General features: G+C 52.5%; 1 protein-coding gene across 1 annotated transcript in view; it reads right to left on the reverse strand.

The window, feature by feature from the left end:
* Positions 1-255: 255 nt before the first annotated feature.
* The window catches only part of LOC144144520 (ubiquitin carboxyl-terminal hydrolase 48-like), a 98528-nt gene continuing 79436 nt past the window's right edge, over positions 256-19347 (reverse strand). Inside the window, exons 24-28 of the mRNA XM_077676004.1 lie at positions 10324-10532; positions 10106-10249; positions 9838-9880; positions 9506-9538; positions 256-427 (exon numbers count right to left, since the gene is read on the reverse strand). Of these exons, the coding sequence (XP_077532130.1) occupies positions 405-427; positions 9506-9538; positions 9838-9880; positions 10106-10249; positions 10324-10532 (452 nt within the window). The 3' untranslated portion in view covers positions 256-404. The remainder of the gene's footprint in view (positions 428-9505; positions 9539-9837; positions 9881-10105; positions 10250-10323; positions 10533-19347) is intronic.

Genomic DNA, 19347 nt, shown 5'->3' on the forward strand with positions numbered 1-19347 from the left:
TAACTATCACCCATCCCTCACACTGGTAGGCGGACCCGGTCCCGTCCAGCATATCGAGTACACCGGCTATGCTTTAACATAACGGCCACGAGCACTGCGTGAAAGCTAGAAACCAAACAGGTCGACCCCGCGACGCTGCCCGCAGTCAGTGGCCAGTAAACGGAATTTTTATTGAAACAGAGTTTAACATAACGGCCACGAGCACTGCGTGAAAGCTAGAAACCAAACAGGTCGACCCCGCGACGCTGCCCGCAGTCAGTGGCCAGTAAACGGAATTTTTATTGAAACAGAGTGCTGTAACGGCGCATGATGGTTGACACGCTTCCCTCCTCCACGGACCGCGAAGATTCGGCAGCGGAGGCCGGGTGCGGCCAGCGGGAAGTGCTCCCTCCTCCAGCGGGATGTCACGACCCCTGGAGCTTGGTGCCTGCCGGAGAGAGGAAAGAGGATTCATACGTGCTTGCTCGCATGTCCTACAACATTTTAAGTGCAGAGCACTTTAGGCGCTCGCCTTGTCGTCCTAGCTCGATCGCTGGAACCAAGCAGATCGCCACGGCGTTACGGTGTAGACTGTCGCGGTCCCGTCGCCGCGGCGTAACCCAGAGGCTTCGAAAGCCAAGCGGCTATGCCAGGATATACGCAGCGTGAGCTAAGGTTCAGCTAGTTATTCTTAGCTTTGTCTAGGATTAGCTGATTATCATGCTTACTGCTGCTTATCATCCAATCCAATCCTCGCGCTTGCGCAGCACGGCTCTCCAGGAGCTACGCGAAACTGGTCAGTCTCGGCCAGTGTAGCCAATCCAATCAAATTGAATCCAAGCCAAGCCAACTAAACGTACGAAAATTACCAAAAGCAACATAAACATAAGATGCTCACAAGAATAACACAAGGGAAACACTGACGAATCCCTGCTCTGCACTTCCGACCGCTTTCAAGTTATCAAGTGGAACTGCTTTAACTTTTTTAGGATTCACAGCTTTGCGCCCAGTTCGGAAACGACGCCTCAGAATAAAATAAAATAAAGGCGTTCCACTCAGTGTGAAAGCTGCTGGAAGTGCAGAGCAGTGATTCGCCACAATGGGCAGTAGCGCAGTTATCCGCTCACTGCTACCATCAAATCAAATTTCCCGCCTTTGCAGTTCTCTCGCGCCCCCTGCCTGAAACTGCGCCAGCGGGAGTTCAGTTCTTTTTGAGCTTGCTTTTCCTCCCGCACGTGCCGGCGTTTCACTGCCACTTTTTTTCGATTACTACCGTAAATATCAAATCCAACGAGCGCTCCTAACCAAATGAACGCGGGTGCTGCCGGTTAATTACGTATATTTTGCCTCCAATGTACTGTGCGCTAAACAACGGGGACATGTATGACAAGCGCCAGCGATTCACTGGTTTCGAACGCTTCTGACTATATAAACCGCTTGGCTTTCGAAGCCTCTGGGTTACGCCCCGACAACAGCGGCTACAACGGAACGCCGGCTCTACTTGGGTCCAGCGAGCGAGCTACGACAAGGCTCTGCACTCTGCTCCCTAAAGTGCTCTGCACTTAAAAGTTCAACGAAGTTGCTTCAACTTCCCACCCAAAGGTTAGAGTAGAAGGGTTCGATGCTTGAATAATGACCAAGGTCGTACGTCATACTGGGTCCAGCAATGTGCGCGCTGCAACGTTTCTATAGTCTCGTTACACCAAGGACGGAGCTCTCACTATGGCCCTGGCCGATTTTCTTTACTCAGCACGCAGATAACGTTAGCTAAACTACCTCTTCCACTCCCCTCCACTTGTCGACTCGGTGCCACGACAGCCTATTTATTACCACAAGCGAAGTGTTGCTAGCATGACGTAAATAACTATTTATATACGAAAACATGACAGGGCATATATGTTATTCCGCAGAAACAGAGAGAGAGAGAGAGAGAGAGAGAGAGAGAGAGAGAGAGAGAGAGAGAGAGAGAGAGAGAGAGAGAGAGAGAGAGAGAGAGAGAGAGAGAAATCGGCGCTTATCTTTTTTTCTTATCAAGCGCATTTCGTGGCCTTGAATATGTACGTGCAACAAGATTTTGAAGATTTGCATTTCATTTGGCACCGTTAGAAACACAAGGCGGCAGACAAGGGAACAAAAAACAAGGCAAAAAAAAAAAAAAAAAAACGAAACGGCGCGACACCCACTAAAGCGCAGTGCTGGTGCATGCCCACAATGCATAGTTTTCAAGTCCTTTTATTTAAGGTTTACCAGAAAAAAAAAAAAAAAATCCGGGCTATCTGCCCTACGTGAAACCTGGGGAGGGGCGAAGCAGGCAGTGTATAAGTATTCTTGGCGCCTTGGCGTTTTTGTCCACGGAGATGAAACCAAGGGGGATATATGCTTCGCTTTCTTTGAAGCACGAAGCGTTTCAGCGCGAAGCGTTGGAAAACGCGTGTCCCGGTGTTTTAGTGCCGTGGCTATGAGACGCAGACAGCCTGGAAGCCTAAGGGGCTTCGCCCCTAAACTGCACCGAATACACACCCGAATGCTGGCCTAGGCGTCCACTCAACGAAAACTGCCCGCTTAACTGCCCTTGGTTCATCATAACGACACCGTTAGACTGCCATAACTCCAACTGGCTTCACCACCAGTGTAGTGAAGAGGCCCTACGCTCACGACGAACTAGCGACGCCTGCTCCCCCAAGCCCACGAGCGAGTCGACGCCAGCTCGTTCACATCGGCCCGCGACCAGAACGAAGGCAGGCACCGTTATCCACAGCGTGCGCGGTCACACGGTGCGTCCAGGCCAGGGCGGCATGCTTTGGGCCGGCCAGCAGCGAGTGCCGATACGGGGAGAGGCCCGACAACACCTGTGGAGGGCCGTACTACCACAGAGCGGGGGGTCATGCGCCCCATTCGGAACGCGCGCGCCCCCAGACCGCGGGTCCTCCTCCGTCGTCGGGTCGTGGCGGCGGCGGAAGGCGCCTCCGAGGGGCAGATGTGTGCACCCCCTTTGGGCCCCACGGCGGCGGCGTGGGAACCGAGGGGGTCAAGGGCCGACAGGCGCATCTCGCGCCCTGGGAAAAAAGCGGCACCCCGGAGCCGCAACCCGGCGGCGCGCGCTCTCCCGTACGTGTATGTGTACCTACGCACCTTTCACATCGCGACACGCACATGCAGACCCGCGCGCTCGAGGTGCCGATGCCCCCTGTGCGACGCTTTTTTTTAACGTGCCTCCGGTGGGCGTCCAGCCACGCGTAGTAAGACAGCGGCGGACAAGATGCACCACTGCGGACGGATACCGAGGTGACACCCGGTGGAGTGAAACTTCGCCCATTATTACCCGAAGCGAAGTGCTTGAGCACTCAGTCAACACCGCAGCTACTCCGTTGGGAAACGCCGCCAAAAATGTATTTATTTTGCCTGCAAAATTCACCCCCAATCCTTACGCACTTCCCACAGATGTCAACAAACATTAACACCCGACCGCGAAATGTCTGTATTCAACATATATCGGAAAGGACAGCAAGTAATTTATTACCGACGCATAGGAGGAAAACGCATACGTTTCCGCTCATACTTCCACGTGGTTATAACTGATCGTAAGCAGGATAATCTCGCCTTCGCAGCAAAAAATGCGAAACTGGTAGGCCGGAGGCGTATGGAAACAAAGCCGTCGCATCTTCTTGCAAACATTGTGTGAGGGTCGGCTCCGTGCAGTCAAGTTTGCCGAGCGGGCGTAGCGCCATCTACCGCGCCTCCGCGCAACACTGGGTAGGCCGAGCCGCACCGTCCTGGCCGGCCGCATGCTTTAGGCACTGTGCACGCGCCCTTGCAAAGGCTTCTATCAAGTGGTTATGTGCGCTTAAGTGGCTCAAATTTGCGGAATACGCTGCAACGGCGACAGGATGGAGTGTTATCGACCGAGAGGCTTTAAAAAGAAACAAAGCGCAGAAGCAAAGCTACCGCCTTCGCTGCCCTGAATCGTCCGAGTTGGGAAGGCTGGTCACAGCCTCACAGGCGGCACAATTCCGTGAAACTTTTAGAAAATACAACGGCGATGATTACCAAGCAATTACATGCTGCTGTCAAAGTAAAGTATATCGGTTTGCCAGCTGTTAATACTCGTGAGCTTACAATAAATTTCCCCTCTTAGCGAATACCGCGCGCATTGGCAGTATTTGCACGAAGGTTGGTTTTTCTGCTTTGTGCATGTGTCTTCCGCGGCGTTTAAATTGAAAATTCATGCGGCACGTAACACTCAGCTGCCGTTTTAACGGGGCTCGCAACAGCAACTTCAGAGAACAATAAAAAATAAACGGAGTTTATGATGATTCTAATATTTGGAGGCCCTCTTACCCCGTAAAAAGGAAGACGTAGTCTTGCAGCGAAACCCGTGTACATTGTGGATGTATTCACGGAAAAGGAGCCAAAGGCACAGAGGTTGTAGTCTTTCGCTCCTGAGGCGATAACTGACTTTGTGCACGGAGCAAGAAAGCGTGCTCGTTCCGTGTTCTCGGGGTGGGACGAACTGCACCAGCCGGAACGAACTGTCAAGGGCGCGGAGCAAGGCGCATTCTGGGAATGTTTGGCGATAATTCAAGCCGTGAAATTGAAAATCGTCGTCAGGTTTGTTTCCCGGCCGCAGCGGCCGCTTTTCCGATAGAGGCGAAAAGCGACAACGCCCTCGTGTTCGAGATAATGGCCACGTGAAAGATCCCCAGGTGGTCAAAATTAATCCCGATCCCTCCACTACGACGCGCCTCATCGCCTGTCTGGCGTCGGCGAGTTGAACCGCACAATCAATCGAAAATCTCCCCCAGGTGGTGCGCAGTTCTCGATGCTTCCCACCCGCATGATCCACACTGGAGCCCGCGTATTTAAGGTAATTTTACTTGCTTTGAAGTCAATGCTACTAGCACGTAGCGCAGCGTACACACCGCACTACACCCAAACAATAGATCCTGTGAGACGGGCACCGCGTACTCGCGAAACCACGGCGGTCCGATTTCAAGTATGCGAACCATTCGGAAGTATGGAAGTATGCGAACCATTCGGAACCTGTGGAAGTATGCGGCTTCTTTCTAATGTTGTGAGCAGCTAATTAATTCGTGCTTTCTAGTGGAAACACAAATTCACTGAAAAAACTATGTGGAAACGTGAAAACGTGCGCACGAAAGGCTCCACCTGCGTTCTGGCTATGCATGGCAAAGTCAATATCGCTGGCTTTCCTCCTCCGTACGCGTAGTCAACAGTTCCGTCCTTAAGTCTATTCCTACCCCGGTGCGGTAGAATTACAGTAGTATGTTTTAATTAATATAAAACTAAAAAAATTGCGTATACTACATTTGATCCAGTGCCGCCAAGCAGGAGCGCAACCGAAACCCGAGCACGCTGGCGAGCGGTGGCCGACCCAGTGTTTTTCTTATTCCCCGATGGCGGCGCTGGGTGTCGCGGCTCAGTGTCGCCCTCTGTTCACTGCACGGCGCCTTACCAGGCCTCTCAAGCTTGGACGTTCCCTGTCTTCCCTATAGGCGGCGTAAAAATCGACGCCCCACGTGACCAACCTAAAGCGCTGTTTTCGACCATCAAGCCCACCAGACGGCGCAGGCAAAATGTTACTTTTGGTATAGAATACAAAACATTCATTCCGTGACTCAAAGAGCCCACACAGTTCGCTTACAATGTGTTATTTAAAAATACTATTAACAAGTTCTGCATCAAACATCCGTTGAGCAAAAATGTACGCAACTTTTTACGAACAGCCGACTGGTGCACCACCTCGTTTCTGAATTCGCAACCACAAAGCCGCCAATTCAAATTGAAACCGCTGCAACGGCCGACCGTTTCAATGTGCGCGGAGCACCGGTTTCGTGACTGTTATTGCTGTTATGTGCTTTTGCGTCCATCAGTTGTTGAGAGGACTGGCAAAACACGGGAATTGAGTGCTTGTGGAATGACAAATGTGGGAAATTCCGCATCGGAAGGCAGCTGTCGAGGCCAGAATATTCGATTCTTCAAACAGAAGGTGAGTGTTATGCACTCCGCTAGAAAGACGGTGCAAAGGAAGCCGTTGTCGCCGTCAATACTTCATTTGTGCTCTTCGTTCGAAATCTTAGCGCAAGTGAACGAGTTGTTATGGCAAAAAAAAAATGTTGTCACGAAAGCGACGTACAATTGCAGCGATCGAAATGAAATGATGTCCTGGCCTCTGTAAACTTGCGGATGTCAATAAACGATTTGTTCTCACTTGCTGCTCACTGTGGTCTGTGCCAGTCGAGGCCATCTGGTCACCTGGCGTAACATCACTTCACTAGCGCGGCGCAAGTAAACACGCGACCAGCGTGCCAGCCAGGAGCCAGCAGGAGCAGCCACGGCCGGACTCGACGCCCCTTTCGCGCGCGGGAGGAGGAGAGTCGAGTCCGGCCGTGGAGCAGCGAGCCGGCGGCCGCCGTGCGAGGGCAGCCATGTTATTAAGGAGCTCAAGCGGCCTGTGCAAAAACCATCCGCCATGTTTACAAAGCCGTGTTTACAGCGCCATCAAGCGGGCGTACTGGGTAGTTCACGACGCCGCCACTACGCTTTTTCTGGCACTACAGGCAAAGCTAGACCTTTGCTTCTCTAAAATCCTCCCTGTTCTGTGGCCTTACGGCCACGGCGCGTTATTTGGGCGCGTTACGGCCACGGCGGCGCACAAAATGCGCCTCTGACACGCGCTTATAACGCCGTCCGAGCTCAGGCCGCACGATTCCAGCGACGCCACATTTCCAGTGCCTGCCAAGCTGGCAGCCGTCGCCGCAGTATTCGTCTAACTTTGCTCCGCCATTTTGAACGCGGAGCGCAAAGCCTGCGTCATCGGCGGCGTTGACCGCGAACAAAATATCCCGTAACGCCAACTTGCAGCGCCCACTGAAGCCCTCGTGACCGTAAGGTAAGGCCCAACAGATGGCGTGCAAGCAGAAGCGGAAGGTTGTGACCGCTCGGGCACGCTGCTACGGGGTACGACGATGACGTCTGCGGTAGGGTATGGCATGCAATACGCCATGCAATTCCGCATCGGAAGGCAGCTGTCGAGGCCAGAATATTCGATTCTTCCAACAGAAGGTGAGTGTTATGCACTCCGCTAGAAAGACGGTGCAAAGGAAACCGTTGTCGCCGTCAATACTTCATTTGTGCTCTTCGTTCGAAATCTTAGCGCAAGTGAACGAGTTGTTATGGCAAAAAAAAAAATGTTGTCACGAAAGCGACGTACAATTGCAGCGATCGAAATGAAATGATGTCCTGGCCTCTGTAAACTTGCGGATGTCAATAAACGATTTGTTCTCACTTGCTGCTCACTGTGGTCTGTGCCAGTCGAGGCCATCTGGTCACCTGGCGTAACATCACTTCACTAGCGCGGCGCAAGTAAACACGCGACCAGCGTGCCAGCCAGGAGCCAGCAGGAGCAGCCACGGCCGGACTCGACGCCCCTTTCGCGCGCGGGAGGAGGAGAGTCGAGTCCGGCCGTGGAGCAGCGAGCCGGCGGCCGCCGTGCGAGGGCAGCCATGTTATTAAGGAGCTCAAGCGGCCTGTGCAAAAACCATCCGCCATGTTTACAAAGCCGTGTTTACAGCGCCATCAAGCGGGCGTACTGGGTAGTTCACGACGCCGCCACTACGCTTTTTCTGGCACTACAGGCAAAGCTAGACCTTTGCTTCTCTAAAATCCTCCCTGTTCTGTGGCCTTACGGCCACGGCGCGTTATTTGGGCGCGTTACGGCCACGGCGGCGCACAAAATGCGCCTCTGACACGCGCTTATAACGCCGTCCGAGCTCAGGCCGCACGATTCCAGCGACGCCACATTTCCAGTGCCTGCCAAGCTGGCAGCCGTCGCCGCAGTATTCGTCTAACTTTGCTCCGCCATTTTGAACGCGGAGCGCAAAGCCTGCGTCATCGGCGGCGTTGACCGCGAACAAAATATCCCGTAACGCCAACTTGCAGCGCCCACTGAAGCCCTCGTGACCGTAAGGTAAGGCCCAACAGATGGCGTGCAAGCAGAAGCGGAAGGTTGTGACCGCTCGGGCACGCTGCTACGGGGTACGACGATGACGTCTGAGGTAGGGTATGGCATGCAATACGCCGTAGCGATGCTCGCTCATGATAAATGCGTGATGGATGCGCTGCCGTACATCCGTTTCAGCCAAAATTTTGATTAGCCCGCTGAACCGCGTGTTTCGTGACGTCTGTGATGACGCATCCACGGCAGGTACTGAAGCGAACGTACGTATCGTAACCAGGGCCGCAGCGAACGGGCAAACGCCTTGTTTACCGCCATTCCTCCTAGATGGCGTCACGATACTGGTCAGGACCGCTGTCAGCAGTCAGCAAGCGCTTTGCTTTTGACCGGATTTACACCTAGCTAATTCTTGTTGCGGAGGACAGCCATCGTTCGTGAATCATTCGGCATGTGAAACATTGGGCATGCTCAACAGGTTCACAGAAGACAATGTCGCTTATGCCAGTTGGCCAGTGCCGTGTGAGACAACCCCAACGCACCGGACGGCTGTGCAGCTATAACCAGCATAGTGCGCGCAGTACGCACTAGTGCTTCAATGTTTGTGTGGGTTTGTACTAAGCTTCCACTGTTTACCCCGCCATTCTTACTGCATAAGAATAATATGCATTACATTTAAGCGCAAACAGCTCAGTCTGCAAGCTTGTAACCCAGGCCTAACTTACGTCTGCTTTTGCCGGCCCTAGCCAATCGCACAGCTGCCCAAAATACGTCATACGTTCTATTAGAGTACGGGAAATGAGCTAGTTAGTCGCATGGCAATTCTCTATTTTGCTCGCATTTTCGCGATTCTAAGCACCCCCCGATTATGAGCACCCTCCCATACTTTCGCGAAAAAGTTTGGAAAAAGAAAAAGTTTGCACGCGAATCCAAGCACCCCTTTTCTAAGCAACCACCGCAAGGTGGATTTCAGACACGCGGAAGCGGGCCCGAGTTTACGTCGTGGCCAAGTAATTTATGAAGTTTTCTATTACAAACCACTTTAGCGGAACAGAAGACGACCTACTGAGGGATACTCAGAGTGGCGGCTCAAGATGCACAACGGACGCGAATGGTATAGTGAAAGGGAGTGAGTATTCGACGTGAGCGGTGGGTTCACTATCAGTACCTATTCTTCTTCTGAATGTTTGCCGAATAAAACATCATTCCTCGCGATCATCTTGACAAGATACGGCCGCGAAAAAACGAGGCGGGGGGGGGGGGGGGATTTAGGTTTTTCGAATCTAAGCACCCTCCTCACTTTGGGCATCGCGATAGTGGGAAAAAGAGGGTGCTTAGAATCGAGTAAATACGGCACATGGCTTATTTGAGGGAAGCTCGCGTTAAAAGTGGTGTCGGTGTCACCTTAACGAGGCAGTCTTTCGAATGACGCAAGCTTGCACACTGTCTTCAAGGCCCCTTTAATGGCGATGCTTAGGCCTCTTTTAATCTCCGACAGTTGTCATTTGAGCCCTCCCCTTACACCCACGACGCGGCAGCCTGCTCTATGCTTACCTTTGAAGCCAACTTCGAGCGGCTGATCGGCGCCTGCGGGAGAAAACAACACAAGAGGGAAAGAAGGTGAGCGCGCGACGTCACCATGCAGGCATCGACCGCCCGTTTGCCCCTTACGCGCGCAAAGAGCAGAGCCAACTCGGCCTGACTGGCCATCAAGGGTGCTAACTCGATTCTACCGGCATAAGCGCAAGGCGAAAACAGCGCAGACAGCACCCCACCACCCTCGCTCTTAATTTTATTTTGTAAATGTCTGGAGCAGCAGAAATCTACAACACGCTAGTACGCAGAGAGGAGGAAGGAAGGAGAGAGAGGTCGCCGATTCCGCTCACCTGGTTGTTCGCAGTCATCGAAGTCGCCCGTCGGCTCATCCACCTGAAAGGATTGAACGAGTAAACTGCTGGCCTCCTAAGTGCGCAAACGGGAAGCGTGCGGAAGAGGTGCGGCTACACGTGGTCAAGAAACAAAGACGCGAAGTACCGCAAGCTGAGGACGGCAGGTCGTTTCTCGCCCCCTCTTTAAACTCATATCCATTTCCCTCCTGTTCCCTTCCGGATTTGTCTGCGCATGAGGTCGGAGGGACAGCCCCTTTCGTCTCACCACCAGCAGGAGCAGGGAGCCGGGCATGACGCCGAGCTGCGCGAGGCTGGCCGAGTTGTCGGTGAGCGGCCTGGGCGGCTGGCCGTCGCCGGTGTCCAGGCTGATGTGCTGGTCGAAGGGCGCCACCGAGAACAGCTCCATCACCTGCACGAGGGTGTCCGTACTCACGTGAGAGGCCCACGAGGGGTTAGGTAAAAGCCAACGCACAATGCGCATACCTTGAGCTTGAGCTCGAGCAGCGTCTGCGAGGCGCGCACGTGCACGGCGCGGTCTCCCCTGCGCGAGCGCCGCTGTCCCCGGTCGTCGAGCCGGGGCCTCTTGGAGCTGGCCAGGGCCTCGTGGCTCGAGACGCGCCGCACCAGCACGGTGCCCTGCTGCGAGCGACGACGCTCCAGCTCGGACGCCGTCCGGCACGGATCGCACACCGCTGCACGGGACGACGAGCGGGAACAGTCAGAGCATGCATGCCACACGCGACGGCGGAGCCCCCCGAGGTGGGAAACTAATACATACTTTTGTCAAACTAGACAAATTATTTCGCCTCTACGACCGAAATATCGGGCGAGAAGATAGCAACAGGGAGTACACACACGCAGACCCAACAAACACGCACGCACGCACGCACGCACACACACACACACACACACACACACACACACACACACACACACACACACACACACACACACACACACACAAAGAAAAACAATCTTCTTAAAACTTTCGGCGGGTTCCCCGCGTAGGTGGGAATCGACCCAAGCGCCTCAATTCCCCCGGCGAGACCATGCTTAATCGCATGCAAGTTCTCGACGTAGGTAAGAAGTGTCTTAGAAGTATGCCGTAGCCATCTTCCATGAAGGCCGGTAACCGCCAATCTGCGGCTTTTCGAAGGTCGACGTTGAAGTGTCCGGTGGAAATCAACGGCGTCGTCTTGTCTTGGCTGTAGTCGTAACAGAACCGCGGCCCCTGGAGCGTGCTGCACTAAGCGCAGGGAAGTGTCTTTAATTACGTTAGTGACGCCGCCGAACTGAATCAAAGGGTGGCCAAAGCGAAGCCCACGTTCTCACGCTTAACCGAAGAACTTAACAGGCGCAACGCACGCGTTTTCCCCTATCCCAGCATCATCTTCCACGTGATTCGCATTCGTCATCACCCTGCTTACGCGTTTCGGCCCCGGCTTTATCAGCTACGCGAGCTCCTATAGTTCAGAAGTTTATCGATTGTTTTTAGTAAGAAAAAGCGCTCGTATTTGGCTAGCATTTCTGTCTTAGAAGCAGCAACGCCAACGGAACGTCGGTTTTGTTTAAAAAACACACAGGGGTTCGCCTCTAAAAGACGACCGCAATCATTCATCGATGCAACTGTAGCTCGCCACATCGCAGCCTCAGCACTTATGAGCGCGAGGAGGAAGCGCAACTGCGCACAGAAGCGCTCCACAGGGATCGCAGGGCCTTTCTGCGTCGCTTAAGCCCAAGCGCTCGGGCTCGCCTCCTCGCACACGGGGTCGCGGCTGTCGCCAAGGTGTTAAAACAGTGCAGAGCGCCTCACACCTCCGCTTCTCGCGTTTTAAAAGCGGAAGCTGCGCAAAAACCGACGCGTGGCATCCGCAGCGCGACAATGACGGATGCGCGGCTCGAATCACACACACAGCGCGGAAACGACCTGTGACGGCGGGCGCGCCCCAAATGCGAAGAAAAGAGCGGACGACGCCGACTCGAGCAGAAGGGGGCGATAAAACGGCCCGTCGGACTGCCTTTCTTTTTTTTCTTGTTCTTCTTCACCAGTAGTGCAGACCCATCTTCCCCTCATTCACAGGCACCGCAGCGAAGAGTGCGAAACAAGCGTCGCGACCAACGCCGTCGTTCGTCTACGCACCATTAACGCGAGCTTAGGCCCAAGGTGGCGCGCTGTTGCCGCCGAACTTCCCGAGCGTGTCGTCTTCGCGTTACGTATGCGCGCGCGCTCTCTTCTGGGCCACCAGGAGCGACTACGGCAAACAGCACCGAGCAGCTAACGAGAAAGCCCTAGGGCACTTTGCTGGTGTCAGTGGCGCGAAGTTCAAATGGCGCCAAAAAAATGTCAGCGCGCAGGGTCCAACAGAGCGTGTGCCCCTCCCGAACCACTCGGCAGAGACAAGGCAGGAGGAGTAAATTCTGAGGCCTTCTTAGCAAGCAGGTGTTGCCAGACACCCGAGCCATTCCTATCCCGGCCCACCTTTCCCTCCTTTTCGCCGGGGCCCGGCCAGGGCCAAAGTTCTTCCCGGGTCTCGAAGCCGCGACTTGGGTCGCTGGAAACTCTGCTGATGGCAACGGCAGTCTCCCGCGTATACGGCGAAAAACTCAAAAGCAGCGCGCACTGGCCGAAGATTTATGGTCGGGGGACACGTGAGACCTGCGGATCCGCTGCCAGCGGCGAAAGCGGGCGCCACGAACACGCTCGATCGACGAATCGAAAAATGCGGCCCGGGCCGCCGCCTCCGACGGCGGTCAAGCGCATGTGTCATCAAGCAAGCATTTCGGCGGAGGCGCCATCGAGGGACACCGTCGAAGGCTGGCAGCTGGTGAGGCGCGCACAGAGACGCGAGGTTGGCATGCTGCCCTGCAGGGGCGGCGTCAGCGCTGAACAGAATATGCACCAAACTTCCCCTGCTCAATACTTCAAAAAAGGCAATGGAGACAACATACGTTTAGGCTCTATTCGGGAAGCTGGTCCTTTAGGGGCCATGAAGACGAAATACAAGTTTGGTTCATTAAAGAGACTGCTATGTCCCGATAGCAATGATACCAATTTTACCAATAACTTCCAACAAAAAATTAGCAGTGGCTTAGCTCGGCTATGCCAGGATATACGTAGCGTGAGCTAAGGTTCAGCTGGTTATTCGTAGGTTTCCTGGTTGTCTAGGATTAGCTGATTATCAGGCTTACTGCTGCTAAAACGATTTCCAATCCAATCCGATCGCGGCGGCGGCGGCAGCTCCGGCGCGCCAGCTGTGCGCCTGCTCCTCGCGCATGCGCAGCACGGCTCTCCGGGAGCCATGCGAAACTGCTCAACCTCGGCCAGTATTGGCGATTAGATGTTTGAGTGGCGCCCTCTGGCTCTGACGTCGGCTTAGGGACTCGCGCCGCTGTCGTCTGCTACGCTCCGCTTGCGAGGGGCAGCAGTGTCTTCGCTAGAAATCGTCCGCTTTGATGCTTCAGTGTATTAAAAAGCCTATTTTGAGTAATTAAGTTATTTGTGCAAGCTTCCGACAGATCTGAATAATTTCAAGCTGTATCCCCCACAAGTTTGCAACACACGAGGAGAGAGAGAACAACTTTCTTCAGAGCATCGGTCAGAAGATCGTGTGTAACTCCTCCTTTCTAGGTTATTCACGAGGTTCAGCGCTGAGAGCTCCTCGATAAGTATTCAAAATACGTAGGCTTCCTTCAGTATTTTTGTGATGCTCTTATGAAGGCTCAAGAGTCTAATGCTACGTACCAAGCAGCGGGCCCCAACACGCGCATCGCACAGCAGGAAATAAGGCGGCTGTTTTCTATTTCTTTCGTTGTTGTCGACTTGTATCAGATGAATGTTTTTTCTGTGCCCAACGCAATAATTTTTCTGCATCGTCACAAACATCTTATTACTGGGTTTGCGGCTGTTTGGGAGGCTCACAAAGATAGTGTGGATTTTCTTCGGGCTGTATGGCATACGTTCCCTTCTTCACAAATTGGCTTTCGTTATGGCTGCGTACAAGAAGATGCATATCCGCAGCGTGCGTTGTTTATTCACATGCAAATACAAGGAGAAGGTTCGTGCTACGCCACCGCGATCGCGCCCCAGACAACGTTTTCCAGAGTACTCGAAGGTAGCTTTTGTGATTCGAATTTCTCTTCTATCCATCGTTATCATAACGAACTGACTCTCAAGACGAACAATTATGACATGATTACGGTGTTGAAGGCTTTATACACTCGCTAACGCACGTTATAAATAGTATACGTGCTTTTTTTTTTGCAAGAATCGAAGCCGATGAACATTTCCCAGCAGCTCTTAATTGTTTTCCAACCCTTCCAGGCGTAAAGAACAAATCCTGGTCTACTTGGGATGGCGTTCTATGAATTAAATAGAAAATTACTCTTACTGTGATGTCCTGGAGTGAGGACCCGGCCCACTAATAAGCTCGACTTTACGATTAAATAAAGTTTTCTCCTCCCCCTCCCCCTCCTACTCTTGAGTGCAGTTTTCCTCTAACCCATATCTGACTATTCTAGCGAAATGGCTGTTGGAAATGAAAACGAAATATCACCCCAGGTCTGAACAAACATAGTGTTACTGCATCTTTACCGTAGACGTGACTCGTTGTGCTCAATAAACCTCCATACTGGTTAGAAGCCTGGTATAAAACGAGCACGCGGCTATGCACATAGTAGGTTATTTGGAACTCAACCTACATTTTTTTGCGCGCCTTAGTGCATGTCGGCATACTTTCATGCCATGACAACGAAAAGTGATGTGGTACGATTCTTTTGATCGTACGGAAAGGTTGCAAAAACTATTTTACCTTACAAATGATTACCGGGAACCATAATGCCTTCTGCTAAAACCGACAGCCCCGAATGCCCGGAATTTGTTTTGGTCTTGTATTTCCTATGTTGACGGTTACTAGCAGCTGGTTGTTACCTTTATTCGAAAGATTGCTTAATACAGAAGCTGACGCTCAGCTCCGACTCTTCGCGCTCCGCACAGGACCGGCTTCGCAAGGAATGGGGCGACGCCGGCAATGTTTCTTCCATAGGGGTATCCAAAACTATACTTCAACTCACGCCTTGAGCTAGAGTATGCGATTTTAAGTCAATTATTATGATAAAAATTTACGCACATGCAAAATATGGTTAGGACAAGCATCAGAAGCGCACCGAGCGCAAAGAAACAGCAGGGAGAGCGAGCCCGACTGAAGCAGACGACAAATGTGAGAATCCCTAAGCTGACGTCACGGAGGCGTTCTTCGCAGCGCCACCCGTGGTCGCGCTCACCGCCAATAGCTCACCCTACAATAATAGACACATTAAAGAAGACACGTCAGGAAGTGGCAACTCCGCAGCCGGTTTCCGGCCATTCCACTATGACGTCACGGAATTTCGTTCGTGCGATTGGCGGCCGCTGACGTCCAGAGCCGACGCCACGAAACATGACCGAGCGATTGTAGGGGGGCCTCTAGTCCCGTTTGATCGTATTACTTGAATGCTAACGTGCAGTTAAACACTAACAACAATATTTTCAAGAGTGGCCCATATACGTCACTGCTGGCCACATTACGTCACTCTAGCGCGAAATTTAAGTTTTCCGATATTTCTCGCGTTTTTAAAGGGACACTGAAGTGAATTTGTCAAGCTCCCTTTTTGCTTGCACTGCGTAGACTGGCTCAAATAACACACTTTTCATCGTTTATATGGTTGACAAGTCGGTAATTATTTTATAAAGCTCGAAAGAAGAAAAACTACCATGCACGGTCTGCGGCGGCCGCACCAACTAAACGCTGTGACGACGAGAGGAGGTGCACCGTGATTGGACGATGCCCACGATTATATCGCATTCAAACAAGTTTCGGTTCTGTAAAATAACATGCTTGACATCCGACGCTATCGTTGGATGGGCATTCTCGATATCTCAGTACTCGTCATACCGAGCTCCTGCCATGTTGTCGGCTGTAAAATGCCTAAGATAAGCCTCCCAGGACGGCTTGGAATCGTACCAATCACTAGCCGAGGCCTACGCAGTGGATGAACGAACGCCGCGTCACCGCAGACACTCAAATGCCATGCGCTTTTACCCCATATTTGGAGTTTGCCTCACTCATGCCGGTATCGTAAAAAGCGTGTTCGCACCAGGCCAAGGGTCTGCTGATTCTGGCCAGTGCCCACTGCCCGCAAGCAGTCGGTGCTTATGGCAACAGCACGCCAACGAGAACTGGCTAGCGCGTCAGTGTCACTCTGCGCGCGTTCTGCGAACTCGCTCGTGGAGTAGTGTACGTTACGGCCCAAAAATGGTGAACTCAGTATAGAAAACATCGGCTGAAAACGAAAAAAAAAAAAAATCAGCTTACAAAAACAAAGTACCCTCGGGGATTCGAACTTGCGACTTGAAAAATATCATACCTAGCGCTCGAGACCACTGGGCCTCTTGCCAACGCTGTCGACAGTGGAAATATAAGTATATAATGCCACCTGTCGCGTGAGACCGTCTGCTAGGCGGGCATTTACCCGCACCCCGGTCGTACGACACCCCGGCAATAAGACGCTTTCTCGCGGACCCTTGAAAGTCGTATTATCGGGGTTTCACTGTATAACCAGTTTACACTTTTATTTCGTTTTAGCGTTTTAAGCAGCTTAGGTGGCCATTTGTTGTATAGCGCTCGTGCAGAAAGCGTCCCCCAAATTTTCACAATATTTCACGTCTAGCAATTGCATTTCTTAGACGGAAAAGCGTTCGCAGATGCGTAGTCGTGCTGCTGACTGCTGTGGTTGTTCACCCAGCGCCAGAAAGTGCTTCCTACTCCCTAGTTTTCCGCTGTACGGTAAAAGTTTCAGTTGATTTTATTTACTTAGTATATCTGACTTCTCCCGCCTTCAAGTGGCCTTAGATTTTCCTACTAGCGTACCAGTCAGCGAAGCGTCGCATGTGCACTTGTGTGGAGTGACCTGGACTTGGAGCTTGATACAGCTAACAAACTAAAGAAACGCACATTCTTCCATTCACAAACGTGTCGTGGCTTAGTTTCCATGGGGCGAACGAATGGCGACGACCCGTCGGCGGCCGGCGGACTAAACGCTGTACCATAAACGCTCGGCCGACTGACTCTGTCAGAAGGTCGGCGAGCCGTGCAGTAGCGCAGTGAAGCCAAGTCATCTCCTCCTGACGTCACACGAAAACACCACAGAAAATGGGCGAGGATGCAGAGAGGAGGACAGCATTTTCGAATTGATTTTTCTACTAAATAAATTCGCGCAAACGCACTCAGAGTGGTCGAAACATGGCCTGTGGACTCCGGACTACAATTTTCGCTAGTAATCCCGCAATGTTTACAAATCGCTTCAGTGTCCCTTTAAGAGCGAAGCTGTTTAGCACATCGTAATTTTTCGTGTCCGCAGTTAAAAGTGCCAAGAAATTGCCCAGCGCGCGCACGTAAGCGCGGGCCTTGCGATGACCGCCGGGCAGTTGAAAAACCAAGAAAATACCTAGCGCTCGTGTGTGCGTGCCTCGCAACGACCTCCCATGGAAAGTCCTCTGCGCACCCTTTTCAAGCCAAGCATACCCCCGCTAAGGAAGATTGACCAAGATTAGCAAAAAAAAAAAAAACACGTTCGCCGTAATCGTGGCAACACTCGCTCGGAATTTGAGCGCCTCCGGCTGGTTCAAGCATTCGTGCTCAGTCGCCTGACATACGCCCTCCCGTACCTTAACTCAAGTAAAACGGAGCTGTCTAAAATCAACTGCCTCATACGAAAAATATACAAAGCGGCGCTTTTACTCCCTCAAAGTACTTCCACTGCCAAACTGGAACGCCTCGGCATTTACAACACAGCTGAAGAGCTCATAGCAGCCCATTCTGTCAGTCAACTTTCCCGCCTTTCTACCACTTCTACTGGCAGATACATCCTAGGGTCGCTCGGGCTTCATGCACCGATTGTTACTGACTCCAGAGTCTACATCCCACCCGACTTGCACAATCTCCTGCTCGTGCGGCCGATTCCCCGCAATATGCACCCGGAGCACAATATTAAACGCCGTGAACATCGCGCACGCGTTCTAGCCCGCAAATACCCCATGGGCCAGTCCACCGCCTATGTGGACGCCGCGAGTTATACCCATCACAACGCCTACGCAGTCACCGCCATCTTTGATCCAAACGCGCTCCCCTGCCACGGCGGAAGAGGCGGCTATTGCACTAGCGCTCACTCATCGGCCTACCCCAACAATTGTTATCTCCGATTCGAAAACGGCCATTCGAAATTTCGCCCGGGGATTATTTCCCCGCAGGCTCTCAAAATTCTCCTTCAAAATCCTCCCACTTCCCATGCGGAGTTGGTTTGGACTCCTGCCCATGCGGGGCTGGAAGGAAACGAAGCGGCTAACCTTGCAGCTCGAGAGCTAACCCACCGAGCTGCGCCAGGTCGCACCCCTTCCCACGGAGCCCAATCAACCCGCGACAGCCTTCTGACTTTCCAGGAAATTACCTGCCACTACCGCCTCTCTCGCCGGCGCTACCCTCCACCCCATTGGTCACTCTCTATTACCGAGGAACGGTACTGGCGCCTTCTCCAAACCAATACCCTCCCCTGTCGCACCAGACTACATGCAATTTATCCATCTGTATTTCCCTCTCCCCAATGTCCCGACTGTGGAGCCCACGAAACAGTTGCTCATATAATTTGGCAATGCCCTCAAAACTCATTCCCTCTCATCTCTTGTGTGGAGCCCTGGGAGGCGGCGTTAGGCAGCTCGGATCCGCGGGTCCAGCAAGGACTCGCTGAACGAGCAGCCCAGGTCACCGGCGCCCTCCAAGCGCTGGTCACCACTCGCCGTTGACCCAACAGCTCCAGAATAAAGTTCTTTCTCTCTCTCTCTCTCTCTCGCTCGGAACGAGAAAGACACGCCATAGCGTGAGCCCTCCAAGGTATGTTCAATGATTATCACCGAAAAAAAAAACCTCACACTTATAGCAACAATGATGGAGTAAAGGCCGTTGCGGCAGCGAAGAAGAAGCAAATCGGCTGCAATCGTGATCTCACGCGTTAGTGTAAGCTTCCTTCATTTTTTTTGTCGGTTAAGAAACGTCTTTCGCGGCTAAAATGGAGCTGAGTGAGTAACCAGAGGCTGGTTCTTTCACAGTATATAAAGTTGTATTTTGTCTTCATGACCATTCAACATTTTACCAGGAGCGATGCGGTCGTCGCTGATGTATTTGAGATAAAATGGGCAGATTTTAAATTTCCCGCTTAGTTCAACTGGACTCGCGACGTGATTAAGGGAGCAGCAAAAAGACAAAAAGAAATAAAGACAGGCATACGGACACAGACGGACACATCATGGTATGCTCACTAAATTCCAAAAGCCCAGCTACGCTGACCAGCATCAAGTCTAGCTACTGCCGGTTAATCGCACAGCACGTTCGGCCGGAAAGAACTAGTCGAGTTGTTCAACATCAGCTCAAATTCAATGTGCAACGAGCCAACATTGCACCCATTTATCGATGGCTGCCG

The sequence above is a fragment of the Haemaphysalis longicornis genome, unplaced genomic scaffold (genome assembly GCF_048455015.1).
Source record: "Haemaphysalis longicornis isolate Haplotype H1 unplaced genomic scaffold, Haemaphysalis longicornis Haplotype H1 scaffold_7, whole genome shotgun sequence".
Taxonomy (NCBI): Eukaryota; Metazoa; Arthropoda; class Arachnida; order Ixodida; family Ixodidae; genus Haemaphysalis; species Haemaphysalis longicornis.